Source organism: Saccopteryx leptura, chromosome 10 (assembly GCF_036850995.1).
Source record: "Saccopteryx leptura isolate mSacLep1 chromosome 10, mSacLep1_pri_phased_curated, whole genome shotgun sequence".
Classification (NCBI taxonomy): Eukaryota; Metazoa; Chordata; class Mammalia; order Chiroptera; family Emballonuridae; genus Saccopteryx; species Saccopteryx leptura.
Window position 1 is genome coordinate 18,442,499 of NC_089512.1, and position 17,324 is coordinate 18,459,822.

The 17,324-nt window shown below is 50.5% G+C and overlaps 1 protein-coding gene across 1 annotated transcript in view; it reads left to right on the forward strand.

Annotated features, from left to right (window-relative positions):
• The window catches only part of GLB1 (galactosidase beta 1), an 89,365-nt gene extending 75,879 nt beyond the window's left edge, over positions 1–13,486 (forward strand). Inside the window, exon 16 of the mRNA XM_066350945.1 lies at positions 12,891–13,486. Within this exon, the coding sequence (XP_066207042.1) occupies positions 12,891–13,160 (270 nt within the window). The 3' untranslated portion in view covers positions 13,161–13,486. The remainder of the gene's footprint in view (positions 1–12,890) is intronic.
• Positions 13,487–17,324: the final 3,838 nt, after the last annotated feature.

Below are 17,324 nucleotides of genomic sequence, written 5' to 3' on the forward strand. Positions count from 1 at the left end.
GCAGAGCAATGCCCTGGAGGGGCAGAGCATCGCCCCCCTGGTGGGCAAAGCGTCGCCCCTGGTGGGCGTGCCGGGTGGATCCCGGTCGGGCGCATGCAGGAGCCTGTCTGACTGTCTCTCCAGGATATCTTTTTTGGAGTGATGAAAATAATCTAAAATTGATTGTGGTGACAGTTGCATAACTCTGTCGTATACTAAAGACCACTGAATTATAAAGTTTCAATGAGGGAATTGAATGGAAGTGAATTATATCTCAACAAAGCTTTATATACACACACACACACATGCCCATCAGCAAGATGTGTGGCCCGGGGTTGCGTAGGTCTGCAGATGCGAGGACGTGCCTATCTCGTACACACAACAGCGTCTGTGTTTTCTGGCGATCAGTGGTCCTTGGTGCTGAAGACTGCCCCAGCCAGCTCCGAGGGTTCTGAATGATCAGCATCCACAGAACAGACAGATCCTTCCCCCACAGGTCTCTGATTTCTGAGTTTTGGGAGAAGGAGCACTTTGGCAGTTGTGGGGGCGGGGACAGACTGAATGGCCATCGGGTGGCCCCATCAGGACTCCTGTCTCCAGCCTCCTGGGTGATGCTATTCTATTCACTCGCTGTAAACAAACGACCTTGATTTAGCGAATGAAATCACTGGTACAAACGATGATGCAGGAGATAAACGGAATCACTTCTGACCACTTTGGCTTTGCTTGAGTCAGATGTGGCTTTCTGGTTAGTTCCTGAATGTGAGCTGGGAAGGCAGTGGGAAATCAAGCCTGTTTTGCTGTATCCGAGGGACACGGAGCTCTGGTCTGACCACACCCTCCCTAAGAGAGCAGTGCCCCGACTGTGTCCTGCCAATTCAGTGACACTTGTACTGTCTCTCCTGCCTTCAGGTGGCTGTGGATGAACCTCTATGAATCTCCTCTGCAGCTCTCCTGCATTGTTTTAGCCACTTGTAGGTTTGGGTATATATCAGAGCATGTCCCACTTTTCCTCGACCAGAACCAGGCTTTGAAAAGCTAAGAATCGGCCCTGGCCGGTTGACTCAGTGGTAGAGCGTCGGCCTGGCGTGTAGAAGTCCCGGGTTTGATTCCTGGCCAGGGCACACAGGAGAAGCGCCCATCTGCTTCTCCACCCCCCCCCCCCCCGTCCTTCCTCTCTGTCTCTCTCTTCCCCTCCCGCAGCGAGGCTCCATTGGAGCAAAGATGGCCCGGGCGCTGGGGATGGCTCCTTGGCCTCTGCCCCAGGCGCTGGAGTGGCTCTGGTCGCGGCAGAGCGACGCCGCGGAGGGGCAGAGCATCGCCCCCTGGTGGGCGTGCCGGGTGGATCCCGGTTGGGCGCATGCGGGAGTCTTTCTGTCTCTCCTGGTTTCTAGCTTCAGAAAAATTCAAAAAAATAAATTAATTAATTAAATTAAATTAAAAAAAATAAGAAAAGCTAAAAATCAACATAGAATACTGACTGAAAGCAGTTTTATTTTTTTTTATTTTTTTTTATTTTTTGTATTTTTCCAAAGCTGGAAACGGGGTGGCAGTCAGACAGACTCCCGCATGCGCCCGACCGGGATCCACCCGGCATGCCCACCAGGGGGCGATGCTCTGCCCATCTTGGGGCGTTGCTCTGCCACAATCAGAGCCATTCTAGCGCCTGAGGCAGAGGCCACAGAGCCATCCTCAGCACCCGGGCAAACTTTGCTCCAGTGGAGCCTCGGCTGCGGGAGGGGAAGAGAGAGACAGAGAGGAAGGAGGGGGAGGGCGCTTCTCCTGTGTGCCCTGGCCGGGAATCGAACCCGGGACTCCTGCACGCCAGGCCGATGCTCTACCACTGAGCCAACTGGCCAGAGCCAGTTTTATTTTTTAAAGGCAAACATGACCTCTTTCAAGACATAAAAAAAAAAAAATCACAAGATAAAAATTTAGGACGAAAGACTGACAAAAATCCCTTTGTCACTGGTCCTATCCTGAGATTGGGTCACCCAAAGACCAAATGATTAGAGGGTTGGAAATTTCAGCTCCACCCCCAACCTCTGGGGTAGCATTGGGATCTGAGGCAGGAGGTGGAGCTCTAGAACGAGGAGATTGGGAGAGTGTCTGGGTCGTGGACACACCCAGGTGCTGGTAGGTGCACCGGAAGAGGGTGGAAGCTCCACCCCCCACCCCCGTGCCCTGTGCCCTATGCGTGTCTTTCTCCCATCTGGCCATTCCTGAGGTAGATCCTTTATAATAAACCCACGCATGTAAGTAAAACATTTTCCTGAGAACTGTGAGCCATTCTAACAAATAATTAGACCTCAGGAGGGGGGTGTGGGGAACCCCCAATTTATAGCTTGTCCAGAAGCACAGATGGCTTGAGGCTTGTGATGGGTGTCTGAGTGGGGGGGGCAGCCTTGGAGGACTGAACCCTTTAATTTGTGGGGTCTGACTTCAACTCTAGGTAGGTGGTGTCAGAACTGAGTTGGTGTCAAAGAATTGGGGAATTGGTTGAAACCAAAGAAAACACCTCGGAAAGCATGAGAAGCAGAGTGGTAGAAAATGCATTTGAAAAGGTGGTTTCGGGGCCTCAGGGACCAAGAAATTTGGATGTGACCTTGAGAACTTTGTAGAACGAGGGGAGATTCTAAGCATCAAAGTGTTCTGAATGGACGTGGTGGCAGTGTGTCGAATGTTCCAGAGCGGAGAAGTGGCTGTTGATGACTGGCTGTTGAGCATGTCATCATGACAGACAAGGTGGTGCTAGTAGGGAAACATCACATTTCTTTTCCTCCTGATGGTTACTAGAGTAGTCTTGTAAAACACCGTGGGCGTGGGCGGTGGTAGAAGGACCAGATCTGTATAGAAAAGAAAAGGCAAGATTTGCTGAAGGACTAAGTGCGCTGTTGGAGAGCAGGAGGTGTCAGTGTCAAGGAGGACTCCAGAGTGTGGGGCCACCGGAGGGTTGGAGCTGGGTCACAGGCGGCGAGACTGGGGAGAGCAGGCGACACCAGGAGCTCTGTTTTGGACACGTTCAGTCTCAAATACTGACCAATCGGTCAAAAGAAGCTGTCTACTCTTGGCCATCAAAGAGGTGGCCATACCATCTGGAAACACAATAAAAATAATAGTAATAAAGTTGCATTCAGTACAAGGAAATAGTATCATCTATGTTTTCAGGTCTTTTAGCCATCCTGTAGGAGGCCTGTCAGCCTGTATAAGTCTGTATCAATCCAGAGGTGGGTGTCATATAAGTTCAAGGTAGGTGTTCAGTGCTTGTAATGGGACTGCAGAGGGAGGTACCTGTGCCAGGTTTGGAGCTATTAGGAAAAGCTGGCCACCAGTAGAACTGACTCCAGAGTGGAGGGCAGCGAGTAGGAAGGACTCTTCTGTTCCCACACTCCTCTGAAGCTGTCCCCCTGCCAAGGCCCCCAGGGGCATGTTCCCGGACTTTCTTGGGACTCATCTTACTTGACCTTTTGGCATGTGGCATCTGATACAAGGAACCACTTCCTCCCTTGAAATTCTTCTCCTGGCTTTTTTTTTTTTAATTTTTAAAAAACTTTTTAAAATTTTATTTATTGATTTTTAGAGAGAGAGAGAGAGAGAGAAAGAGAAGGAGGGACAGAAAGAAGCATCAACTCATACTAGTTGCTTCCTGTGTGTGACTTGACCAGGCAAGCCACCAGGGTTTTGAACTGGCGACCTCAGCATTCCAGGTCGATGCTTTATCCACTGTGCTACCACAGGTCAGGCTCTTCTGACTTCTGTGACCAAACTTCTCCTGGTTTTTCTTCCCCCAATTTATTCCTTCTCAGGCTTCCCTTTCAGTTTCTATGTTTCAGATATAAGGGCATGGTTCTAGACACCCTTCTTACACTTTCAAGGGATGTCATCCCCACAGATGTGCTGGTAACACCCAACTCAGCCTTTTTGAGGACCCAGAGTACCACACCTCCTGCTGACCATGAGGGCCTCAAAGGTACCTTCAGCTTTATTCACATAAAACAGAACTCTTCCTCCTCTTTTCCGGAAAACCTGCTACTCTGCTGGAGAAGTGGTCCAGGGAGAAAGGATGAAGCTGAGACCAGGGTAGCAGTGGGGACGGAGGGGAGGGTCCCGGAGAGGAAATGAGTAGTAACAGCCACAACGCTGACGGCTTGCCACGTGCCAATCATTGTGCTGAGTGCTCACACGTGTCCTCTCAGCCAGTCATTCTCAACAGCCCTGAGAGGGGCACAGACCCAACTGCAGTGGCCCTGACAAGATTTGGTGACTGACCAGGGAAAGGCAAACCGACTAGTAGTGGATGACGCCACTGTTTTTAAATTGGGTTTCTAAACGTAATTACTTTATTGTAGAGCAGCATGCTAATGCACCTGGATGTGTATCAGTTACCTGCTGCAGCATAACAAATCATCCATTTCAATGGTTTAAACAGCCATTTATACGGCTCAGCTATCAGGACCATCGGAATAAGTGGTTCTTCAGCTGGTCCCCCCCGGGCATGTCCTCCTCGTCAGCGAGGGGTGCTGCTCCGGGGTGTTAGCTGGCTGTCTGCTGGGGTTGCGGAGGAGACTGGGTCATGTCTCCCTTATCACCCAGAAAGCTAGCTCAAGCTTGTTCCCAGGGCGACTGGCAGGGTTCCCAGAAAGAATGCAAGTATGGGAGGCTTCTTAAGGCTCAAGTCAGAATTCATATGTCACTTCTTCCACGTTCTTTGGCCAACCCAAGTCACTAGACTATTTCCATCCAAGGGATGGAGAAGCAGGTGCTGCCCCTTGACAGGGGAAGCTGCAAAGGAGTGTGGTCGTTTTTTGCAATCTGCCACAGGTCCTAGGACCTTGTATTTGACCTTGCTTTCATTCTGAGTTTGACATGCTTTTTAAACTTTTCTGACCTGATTTACAGTTATTCTTACCCTTTACTCGTTCCATCAGATTTTTTTTAATTGAATGTATTGGGATGACGTTGGTTCACAAAACCATACGGGTTGCAAGTGCACAACTCTACAAACCACCCTCTGCCTGCTGCATGGTGCACCTTCCGCCCCTAGCAACATCTCTTTCTGTCCCCATCCGCCCCTTCGCCCACCTCCACGTAGCCTGCCTGGCTGTCCCCACGCTGTTGACTGAGTCTGTGTGTTCTGCATGTATGGTTTTTTTGTTTTGTTTTGTTTTGTTTTTGTATTTTTCTGAAGCTAGAAACGGAGAGAGACAGTCAGACAGACTCCCGCATGCGCCCGACCGGGATCCACCCGGCACGCCCACCAGGGGGCAACGCTCTGCCCACCAGGGGCTGATGCTCTGCTCCTCCGGGGCGTCGCTCTGTCACGACCAGAGCCACTCCAGCGCCTGGGGCAGAGGCCAAGGAGCCATCCCCAGCGCCCAGGCCATCTTTGCTCCAATGGAGCCTTGGCTGTGGGAGGGGAAGAGAGAGACAGAGAGGAAGGAGAGGGGGAAGGGTGGGGTGGAGAAGCAGATGGGCGCTTCCCCTGTGTGTCCTGGCCGGGAATCGAACCCAGGACCCCTGCATGCCAGGCCAACGCTCTACCGCTGAGCCAACTGGCCAGGGCTGCGTGTATGTTTTTTGACTGATGCCTTCACCTGTTTTCATCCAGCCCCCCCACCCATCTTCTCTGACAGCTCTCAGGTTTCTCCATGTGTCTCTGCCCGTTTCTGTCTTGTTCATCGGTTTATTCTGTTCATTAGACTCCACATTTAAGTGAATCCATCTAATTCGTTGTTTCTTTTCACAAGGCCTGTGAACTCGGAAACTGGATAATCGGATTGCTTTCTGTAAATACCTGTGAGCTCAGTGACAACGCTGGGGAGGCCTGGGTGGAAGCAGGGGCAGGTGGGCTCCGAGCGCGAGGGGCGCCCGCAGTGTTCAGGGCGTGGACTCAGTACCACATGGTCCATGGGCCGCCTGGGGATGGTTTTCGCTCACCCGTTCTTAACTTTGGTCCAGATGTATGAGCTGGTATGAAGACTGTTTTAAGTGAGTTCCTCCATAAAAAGGATCAAAATGCTAGAACTTTGGAGAGTTACAAAGGAAAAGAATTTGTATTTGGGGTTCGATGAGGGGAGGAAGTGATTTGCCTTTGATGCTAATAGTTGAGGTTTCCATGGCTTCGGTTCTACGTGGCTCTAAAATACAGAGAAACCATAAAGTTTCTTTAACTTTATTACTGGAGGATCAAGGAGGAAGCAAAGGAGTGTGGTTTGATCCCTTTGGGTTGAAGGAAAAGAGAAAATTTATTTTCTCCTGTGCAGTGCAGGGAAATGTATTTAACATCTTATCTAAACAAGCCCTTCACTCGTTTACCTTGAAAAAAAAAAAACTCTTTGTTTTCTCTCTCCCAAGTTAGCCTCACGATGGCTCATGAATTGTGAGCGGTGAGAGCCCTTGAACCCGGAGAAATGGCCCTTGTCTTTTCCATTCTAACTTCTCCAGGTGGCTCTATGTCTTCTTCCAGAGTACAACAAAATCAACACTCAACCCAAGTTTGTTGTTTTTTTAAATGAACTCTTAGCCGAATTTGAAAAATGTTAAACTGTGACTTAAAAACAACATTGGAACTTTTGCTTTAAATTCTAATGAGGGGACTGACTGCTTTATCTCGACAATTTAAAACAGACACATATCTGTCTGATTAATGAAGTAGGTCAGGCATTTCCTGGAACCCAACACTTAGACTATTATCACCTTAGTAATAATAGCAAAGAGTGGGAATCTGTCAGGGGTCACGCCATGGTCAGAGAAAGTCAGACGTTGTCATGGAAACGTGAGCTGGGACAGCCCCAGGAAGCCCCAGAAAGCCCCAGAGGCTGCTGGTGTGCTCTACAAATGCTTAGCCCCCCCACCCCCCACTGTATTGATTCAGAGCCTGTCTCTTTTTAAATGACATTCACCAACATGCGCATACTCACCTTCCACCAAAAACTTCAGCATAATCTTTAAAGAGAAACAAAAGTCAGTGTGTCTATTTTCTTAAGTGACGGTGCTAATCAAGGAAGAGTGCACATACTTTCTTTTTCTTCCAGTAAACAGTTTGTTCTCTAAAACTTCGAAGCCAGGAGCAGAGGAACAGGAAGTATTCTTCCAGTAGGGCTTCGTGTCATCTCGTAGGTAAAGGTTTTCTCAGGCAGAAGGATCGGTAAGCCAGCATGATGCAAACCAGTGCTGCTGGGTGTCTGTGGGGTAGCGCTCCGCTGAGTGCTGAGAATCTAACCTTGAACAAGACGGATGAAGCTTTTCCCTTCATAGAGCCCATGCTGGAAATAGGTGATAAGCCAGTCATCAAACAAATGATACAAATATCAAACAATGACAATAACGAGAAGGAAAAAAAAAAGAGAGATGAGATTAAAAGGGTGGTTGGGCCCTGGCTGGTTGGCTCAGCGGTAGAGCGTCGGCCTGGTGTGCGGGGGGACCCGGGTTCGATTCCCGGCCAGGGCACATAGGAGAAGCGCCCATTTGCTTCTCCACCCCCCCTCCTTCCTCTCTGTCTCTCTCTTCCCCTCCCGCAGACAAGGCTCCATTGGAGCAAAGATGGCCCGGGCGCTGGGATGGCTCCTTGGCCTCTGCCCCAGACGCTAGAGTGGCTCTGGTCGCGGCAGAGCGCCGCCCGGAGGGGCAGAGCACCGCCCCCTGGTGGGCAGAGCGTTGCCCCCTGGTGGGTGTGCCGGGTGGATCCCGGTCGGACGCATGCGGGAGTCAGTCTGACTGTCTCTCCCCGTTTCCAGCTTCAGAAAAATACAAAAAATACCAAAAAAAAAAAAAAAAAAAAAGCTTGGTTTGGTTGGTGGTTTGGCATGGAAGGCCCAGTACTGAGGCAGGTGGCTAGGACCCTGCTCTCTGAAGAGGTGAGGGTGGATTTAGACCTGAGCCATCAGGCTTTAGATCTGGGGGGAACGGGCATGGGGAATGTTTAGAGCACAGGTGAGGAACGGGAGTGTTAGGGGACTGGGGGAAAGTTCAGTGTGGGGAGCCGTGTGAGGGCGGGGCGGAGCGGCAGAGACAGGGTGCAGAGGAAGAAGGCAGGAGGAGTCTGTGGACCACCGGAAGGAGGGAAGAAGCAGGCATGCGGGAAAATCCCCTGATTGTCATTTGGCGGCTGTGTGGGGCCTGGGGCTCTGAGGTGACTAGAGAAGTCGGGAGACCTGTGAGGAGGCTGCAGGAGTCTAAGGCTGCAGAAGACCGGCCATGTGGGTGGCAAGAGGCGGAGAGACTGGAATCTGAGGATGAAGTTACAGGCATTTCACCATACATAGCCGTATGGTAGCCACTAGCGTCCTGTGGCTACTTCTGTTTAAATTTAAATTAATTGAAAGGGAAAATTCAATTTCCATCTTTGCACTTGCCACATTTCAAGGGCTCAATAGTCACCCCCAAGTGCACACAGCTGCTCGGTTGGGCAGCACAGAGCAGTCCATCATCGCACAAAGTTTCTGTTGAGTGGGAGTGACCCCAAGGTATGTGTCTATGACTGTTCTTTCCAAATTCTTCATTCTCCTCTCTTGCAAGGGCAACCAAACTGCCATAAATTTTATTTAGTGTACATTCTGTCAAGAGCTGAGGGTGGCCTGACCAGGCATGTTTTAATGGTTTTCACACCAACATCAGAATAAGGGTGGATGCTTGCTTCACGAAGCAGAGGGGACCCTACACGCTGCAAAGACCATTTCCGTGAGTAGGAGAAGCTGGGTGAGCTGGGATAATCCCCAGGCGCAGTGGATAGAGCATTGGACTGGGATGCCGAGGACCCAGGTTCGAGACCCCGAGGTCGCCAGCTTGAGCGCAGGCTAAACTGGTTTGAGCAAAGCTCACCAGCTTGGACCCAAGGTCGCTGGCTCAAGCAAGGGGTTACTCGGTCCTGCTGAAGGCCCACGGTCCAGGCACATATGAGAAAGCAATCAATGAACAACTAAAGTGTTGCAACAAAAAACTGATGATTGATGCTTCTCATCTCTCCGTTCCTGTCTGTCTATCCCTGTCTATCCCTCTCTCTCTCTCTCTCTCTCTCTCTGTCTCTGTGAAAAAAAAAAAAAAAAAGCTGAGGGTGGAGGGAAATTTTGTCCTGAAGTAAGTTCATAGCTTTAGAGCATTAACTGAGGCCCAAGAAGATGTAACCTTAGGTTTGTGGAAAGTTAGAGGGAAGGTGAGAGGCATGATACCTCCATATTGGAGAGCCATTTGGGTGTGTCAAGAGGCAGAGTCCAGGCCTGACCTGTGGTGGCGCAGTGGATAAAGCATCGACCTGGGAACACTGAGGTTGCCGGTTCAAAACCCTGCACTTGTCTGGTCAAGGCATATATGGGAGTTGTTGCTTCCTGCTCCTCCCTCCTTTCTCTTTCTCTCTCTCTCACTCTGTCTCTCCTCTCTAAAATGAATAAATAAAAAGAATTTTTTTAGAAAAAGAGGTAGAGTCCATATGACAGATAAAGGCTCAAAATGGGCCACAGGTGATCATTTAGGGGAAGAAAAGAATAAATAGAACAGATCATGCAGTGTCCAGAAGTAAAGAAGTGATTAAGAGAAAGATTACTGACTTTGATCAATAACTAGGAGCGAGAGTTTAGGATTACATCTGTCCATCACCGTGCAGTCCGGGATGGGGGCAAGGGAGTGACGGGCTCAAAGGCAGGTTAGTGAGCAGTACGCAAGGAACAGCTCACTCACACAAGTGTGGGAGACCTTACACAAGTGTGGGAGGCGCTGGCGAAGCGGAAGCTGGAAGAGGGGTTGGAGTCAAAGGAGGAGACGATAATCAGCCCTCCAGTGTGGATCTGGTCGGCACCTCGCTGGACTCTCAGGCGCAAGTCCAGCCGCCCAAGCAGCCCAGGGGGGTGCTCACGGGGAGGTCGTTGGGACTGTTGCCGTTGAGGCTACCACACTGTTGGTCAGCAGAGTAAGTAGCCTTCAGGAAGACGAGCTGGACAGGGAGCAGAGGAGGCCAGGGATGTTCTGAACCCGTAGCGCCCCGGTCCTGTCGGTCCTGGGTGAGCTGGGATAACCCCCCAGGAGCAAGGGCTGCTGCTTCCCGTCCACCGTCCCAACCTCAGGGTCCTCTCTGGGCCCACCCTGACCCAGAACCTTCCGATGAGGGGACTTAGGGAAAGGATATCCAGCTTTCCAGGGGGACAGGCCTGATTCAGCTCCAAGGAATGTGAGGGGCAGTCTCTTGGATGCTGATGAAATGGAGTTTTAGGCGTGAGAAGGAACCAAACCTCAGTGCTGTTCGCCGCACCCTTTGGTCCAGAGCTGGCTTGGCCCTTGCCAGGAACGCAGTGAGGATCCCGCGTCCCACGGGCCGTTCCCCGTGTGCTGCTCACTAACCTGCCTTTGAGCCCATCACCCCCTTGACCACAAAAGTGAAGTGTTGCTGTTCGTTAATACTGTGAAAACAAGGCAGCGGCAGATGTTAAACTGATAAAAAACCTGGTAAAGCTGTCATTGTTCCTGCCTTTCAGGATAGATCAAGATAGCATAGCCCCTGGTAAAAAACAAGAGTAAAATGGTTCCGAGTACTGTGAAACTCATTCTTTTTCTAAATGACTGAATCCAACCGACAGGTGGTTTTGAATCACTGGCCTCCTTTTGTGGGTGCATGAATGCCCCGATCTTTTTTTTTTTAATTATTTATTTATTTATTCATTTTTAGAGAGGACAGAGAGAGGAGAGAGAGAGAGAGAGAGAGAGAGAGAGAGAAGGGGGGAGGAGCTGGAAGCATCAACTCCCATATGTGCCTTGACCAGGCAAGCCCAGGGTTTCGAACCGGCGACCTCAGCATTTCCAGGTCGATGCTTTATCCACTGCACCACCACAGGTCAGGCCACCGATCTTTTCATTTTAGTTGTGTGAGGAGCGCAGCCGGTCACTGAGCTCTTCCCCCGTGCTGGGCACTGTGCTGTGCTGACCAGGGTGCCGGCATGCGCTGCGTCCTCCTGTCCGCAGTGTCCCCAGTGACCGGTGTGAGCTGGGACCTGCCGAAGGTCCGACAGCCGGTAAGTGGCGGGACTGTGATTCCAACCCAGCTAGGAAATTCAGTGGGAGCTGGAATTCAAGGCAATGCCTGGAGGCTGAAAAAAATATCCAAAGCTGAGCAACTAAGTAGCTCTGAGGTGAGTGACGGCAGCTGTGACAGGGAGCACGCTAGGGCTCAGGCCTCAGCAGGTGACAGCCATGGTCAGGCCTCCTGCAGGGTTCCCCCCCGCCCCGATACACGGACGCACCTCGACTTACAGTGGGGTTACACTCCAAATGAACCCGTCGTAAGTTGAAAATATTTTGTCAGAAATGCATTTAATAGGCCTCACCTGGCAAAGGCATAGCTTAGCCTAGCCTGCCTTCCATGTGCTCAGAACACTGACATTAGCCCACAGTTGGGCCGAACCGTCTGACCCAAAACCTATCTTGTAATAACATCTCGTGTAATTTATTATACGTATCGCTTTGGCACAGTTCATGAAGCTGAAACCACCCAAAGTTGGGGGCTGGATTCGGTCCACTGTGGGGAGCAATTTCTCTCCTCCTTCCTCTCCTGTTACTCCTTTTCTTCCTCTCCCACACATTCTCTCTTTTCCTCGCTCTCCTCTGTGTGATCTTCCCTCCTGTGTTCTCTGTCTTTGCGATGGAATGTTCCATCTCTTCAGCTGTCTGTTGAGTCCTACCCAATGAGCCGACACGCCCAGACATCGTCCCTGTTTCTCAGGAGGGTCTCTGCTCTCGGTTTTGTAGCGGAAGCAGCTTCTCCTACTCGCGGAAATGGTCTTTGCAGTGTGTCGGGTCCCCTCTGCTTCGTGAAGCAAGCATCCACCCTCGTTCTGATGTTGGTGTGAGAACCATTAAAACACAGCAGTAGTACAGACATCCAACTGGGTGGGCCCCTGTCTCTCCCGCCCCCACACCCCACATACTTCTCGAGGGGCTGTTTGGAAACGGCTCCTGGGACCCTGTGTGTTCCCAGGCTGCAGACCCTGTCTGCTCACCTTGTGCATGAAGACAGTGTGATCAAGACGTACCTCCACGAGCAGAGAACAGAGAAGGAAAGCTCACCCCTTTGAGGAGGCCGTTTGGCAATTCTGTGCATAGAAGAGTCAGAGGGAGGCTCTTTTTTTTTTTTTTTTTTTTTGTATTTTTCTGAAGCTGGAAACGGGGAGAGACAGACAGACTCCCGCATGCGCCCGACCAGGATCCACCCGGCACGTCCACTAGGGGCGATGCTCTGCCCACCAGGGGGCGACGCTCTGCCCCTGGGGGGGGGGGGTCGCTCTGCCGCGACCAGAGCCACTCTAGCGCCTGGGGCAGAGGCCAAGGAGCCATCCCCAGCGCCCGGGCCATCTTTGCTCCAATGGAGCCTTGGCTGCGGGAGGGGAAGAGAGAGACAGAGAGGAAGGAGGGGGGTGGGGTGGAGAAGCAAATGGGCGCTTCTCCTATGTGCCCTGGCCGGGAATCGAACCGGGGTCCCCCACACGCCAGGCCGATGCTCTACCGCTGAGCCAACCGGCCAGGGCCAGAGGGAGGCTCTTATACAGAGACAGGTGGTCCTCCAGGGCCCGGGATGAAACCCAGACACTTGGCGAACCTGCCAGTGTTGTCCGGCACTGACGTGTGACTGCGGAAGTCAGTCAGGCGACCAGACGTGTCTTTTCCTGAAGCAGGTGTGGATCTTTGGGGCCACTTCTTGTTATTTCTCCCACTGAGCCCCTGCCCAGTTTGGCCAGTCACCCCAGCGGAATGCTGGAACCCAGACTGGCCTGGGCCTGGTTCTCAGGCCCTGACTGTGGTGGGAGAGGGCTTTTGTGGGGGCGTCCCCGGCCTCTGCCCACTGCCGGCCAACCCACGCGCCTCCGTCCCTCCTGTTCCTCAGCATTAATGCCGCTGGGGTTGATCGTTGCTCTTTCTCTCTCTCTCTCCAGGGTCAGGTGTGGATTAACGGCTTTAACCTTGGTCGCTACTGGCCAGCACGGGGCCCCCAGATGACCTTGTTCGTGCCACAGCACATCCTGGTGACATCGGCCCCGAACACCATCGTAGTGCTGGAGCTGGAGCGTGCGCCCTGCGGGGACGATGCCCCAGAACTGTGCACCGTGGAGTTCGTGGACAAGCCGGTTATCAACGCAGCTGTGACCTACAGCCATCTCCCTCCAGACCTGCCCGATGAAGACTTGTGGCAGGATCTCCGATGACGACTAAAGCCTGTGACGCTCTGGAGCTCTAGCCTTTCACATACCTCATGTGTCCCCCTCCACTGGCAACATTTACTGGAGAGTTCGATTGGAAAATTGACTTAGCTTGTGTGTGTTTTCACCTGAGGTTTCCCCGAAGCCTTGCAGAGCCTGACCCACCCCTGCCAGGAGCCACTGTGGCCATGTGATAGCCATGTGACGGCCGTGGCAGCACAGTGGTACACAGGTGTATCTGCAGAGTTGGAACGGAAGCTTCCGATGTGTTTCTGATTTCTATTTTGGAAGAATCATGTTGTCTTTTTGTTAAATAAAATTTGCATTCATGATGTTACTGTTTTTGACGTTGAGCAGGTATGAAATGATAGATTCTGATTTAAATCATAACTAGACTTGAGTGGGCTGAATAAGCCACTTCACTCACTTGAGGTTCAAAGTCATGGAAAATCATCTTGGTTTGATCTAGTGGACTGCTAATTTCCTGATTCTTATTTCAAGCTCACTCTCATTTTGTGTATTTAGCTGTAACAATTTTACATTCTCCACACACTAACACAGGCCTATGCACATGTCATAGACACACATACACATGAGTGCGTGCACTATGTATGTACATGAATATGCAGGGACAAGGTGTTGCATAATATCAATATGTCCTGCCCGGGGCTGTAGCTCTCTGTTGTTGAACACCGTCCTATACCATGCCTGGTTCTGGGCATATTATATATTTTATTCACTTGTCCTGCACGAGAACTCTGAGGAAAGTACTGTCATCTTCCCCAACCTACCAGGAAACAACGCTATGAGTGGTAGAGGTAAGGTTTGAATCCAGGTCGTCTGGCTCTAGTGTCCAGGCACACACTACACACATAGAATACATGCTCATGTTCCCATCAGAAAGGATTGGAACAACATAAACAAAAATGCTTGAGTGTTAGGGTTTATTTTTTATTATTTTTATTTTTTAGTGAGAGAGACAGACAGACAGACAGGAAGGGAGAGATGAGAAGCACCAACTCATAGTTGTGGGACCTTAGTTGTTTATTGATTGCTTTCTCATATGTGCCTTGACTGGGGGGCTCCAGCCGAGCCACTGACCTCTTGTTCAAGCCAGTGACCTTTGGGCTCAAACCAGCAACCATGGGGTCATGTCTATGATCCCACACTCAAGCCAGTGATCCCACGCTCAAACCAGATGAGCCCACACTCAAGCCGGCGACCCTAGGGTTTCAAACCTGGGTCCTCAGTGTCCCAGGTCAATGTTCTAGCCACTGTGCCACTACCTGGTCAGGCGGTTAGGGGTTGTTTTTTTTTAAATTGACTTTAGAGAAAAAGGAAAGAAGAGAAAGAAAAACATCTATTTGGTTGTTCCACTTATATATACATTCACTGGTTGTTTCTTGTATATGCCATGACTTGGGATCAAACCCACAACTTGGACATATCAGAACTACACTTAAACCAACTGAGCTACCAGCCAGGGCTAAACAGAAATGTTAACATGATCCTATCTGGTTGCTGATGTTTGAAAGATTGCTCACTTCTTTTTTGCTTACCTGTGTTTTAAATCCTTTACAGAGAAGATGTGAGTTTCTTTTTAAGGGAGGGGAAAAGAAAGGATTTTGAAGCTGATCTACAATGTATTTTCATGCCAGTGTATTTTCCCCATCTCGTAGACATCAGTAATGAAGCTGGGAGTCATCAGGGAGTTGGGAAAGTGGTTGCACCCGCTGCAGGAGTGGAGACAAACTCCCGAGACTGGAACTCCGTGGAGGACTGCTGGCCAACATCCTTCTCTTGATGCTTTGCATCCCGCGGTGTTTGGGCACCCCACAGGGTGAAGGAGGTGCTACATGGACCCAGGCCTCGTTTCACTACTCTTCCTTCCCCTGCTGAGTTACCAAAATGTGTCACATGGCACTCCTTGGAAAGCATGATGTATGTAGGGGAACTGCACCTGCCCTGTCTCAGAGGTCAGTGTGGAGTCGCCAGGAGGCGCGGGCAGTGGAGTGTGATCGCCTCGTGGAGGGATTTCTTCCTTTCCGTGCTTTCATCTGGTCTTCAGAACCACACTGCACGGTAGGCAGCAGTAAGTCCATTTCACCGATGAAAACGTTGCAAGCTTCAGCAACTGGTAACATTGGATTTCAATCTGGTCTGTCCCCATTCGAAGCCAACGTGTTTTGTCTTGTCGGTGTACAGCAATCTTTTGGGTTTCTCCCCTTTCTAGAGCACCGTGATTTCTCTTGTCCAGGATGTCGTGTTCTGGAAAATGAGATCTTAACCCATAAATAGTACCCCCATGGACTCTGCTCAGAACCTGTCAACTGGCCATACTCCCTCCGAGAGGCATTCCTTTACCTAACTACAAGGTCATTCTCACAGTGCGACGTGGCTTTAAGTTCCTCCTGATTTCTGAGTCTCTGTATGGATGTTACCTTTGAAAATAATAAGGGCAGTACCTTTACTGCCTGCTATGCAAATATTTTATATTAACTTCCTCCCTAAGCCGATGTTAATATTCCAGGACTTTCTGAGCTGCCTTGGGCTAACCCAACCTTAACACCAAGGACCTCGGGATACTACCATCGCCTCAGTCATCCTTGTGATGATCATCACGTCCTTTCCCTTTGCACGCTTGCTTCTACATATCCCAGATTCCCATCACCTGCAGAACATCTTGTTTGAAAACAGCTTTACTATAAAGTGTGATTTCCATACCATAAAATTCAGCCATAGGAAGATACAGCCTCATGAGTTATACTAAATGTATGCAGTGGCACGGGCATCCCCACAGCCCAGTTCTCAAACACTCCCTTCAGTCCAGAAAGTTCTCTTGCGCAGGATACGTTCATTCCCACCCCCACACCAGGCAAGCACCGATCTGCTTCCTGTCTCTATAGTTTGCCTTTTATAGGGATTTCCTCTAACTGGATCACAGTAGGTAATCGTCTATGTTCTTTCACTTAGCATAGTGGGTTTGAGGATTACCTATGTCTTAGCATGTTCAAGAATGTGCTCCCAGCCCTGGCCGGTTGGCTCAGCGGTAGAGTGTCGGCCTGGCGTGCGGTGGACCCTGGTTCGATTCCCGGCCAGGGCACATAGGAGAAGCTCTCATTTGCTTCTCCACCCCGCCCCCCCTTCCTCTCTGTCTCTTTCTTCCCCTCCCGCAGCCAAGGCTCCATTGGAGCAAAGATGGCCCGGGCGCTGGGGATGGCTCCTTGGCCGCTGCCCCAGGCACTAGAGTGGCTCTGATCGTGCAGAGCGACGCCCCGGAGGGGCAGAGCATCGCCCCTTGGTGGGCAGAGCGTCTGCCCCTGGTGGGCGTGCCAGGTGGATCCCGGTGGGGTGAATGCGGGAGTCTGTCTGACTGTCTCTCCCCGTTTCCAGCTTCAGGAGAAAATACAAAAAAAAAAAAAAAAAAAAAAAAAGAATGTGCTCCCTTTCACTGCAGAGGAGTATCCCATTGTGTGGGCAATACCACATTCTGTCCATCCGTTGGTCTCAGGTGGTGAGCATTTGAATCGTTTCCAGTTTAAAGCTATTATGAATAATGCTGATCTGAATATCTGTGTGCCATTTTTTGTATGGTCGTATGTTTTCGTTTCTTGGGTACATACCTCGCAGTGGAATGGTTTAGTCATACGGTAAATGGATGTTTAACTTTTGAAGAAACTGCCGAACAATTTCGGAACACCTTCTCTGAGGCTAGCGAGGAACGAAGTAGCAGCAGGTGGCACTCAGCAGAGCCCCTGCAGTTTGCTCTCCTTCCCCTGTCCCCTCTCTTTTCCCTGCTCTGCCTCGGGCTGTTCAATGCCTCTCTCTTTTTGTCTCTGTTCACCTGTCAATCTTTGTTTCTCAGCAAATCCAGTTTATTCAGAATGAAATTGTTTAGCACTAATCTTGAGTTCGGGGTTTTTTTCATTGTTTCCCCAACAAGCAATAGGTCTTCTATCAGATGATACAAATAGGAAATGATCTTGTATGGTCTTTGTTTCTTGCCTTATGATTAAAAAAATAATAAAAAGTCATTTTCTGAAATCACCTTTTCAGTCAGCGTGAGGGATTCTGTCTGGTCTGTGATGGAATCAATAGCCAGCGGGGCCACTAGCCCGTGGGCTGTGAGGAAAGTCTGGTCAGTGTCCAGATAATTGCAGTGGGTGGTTT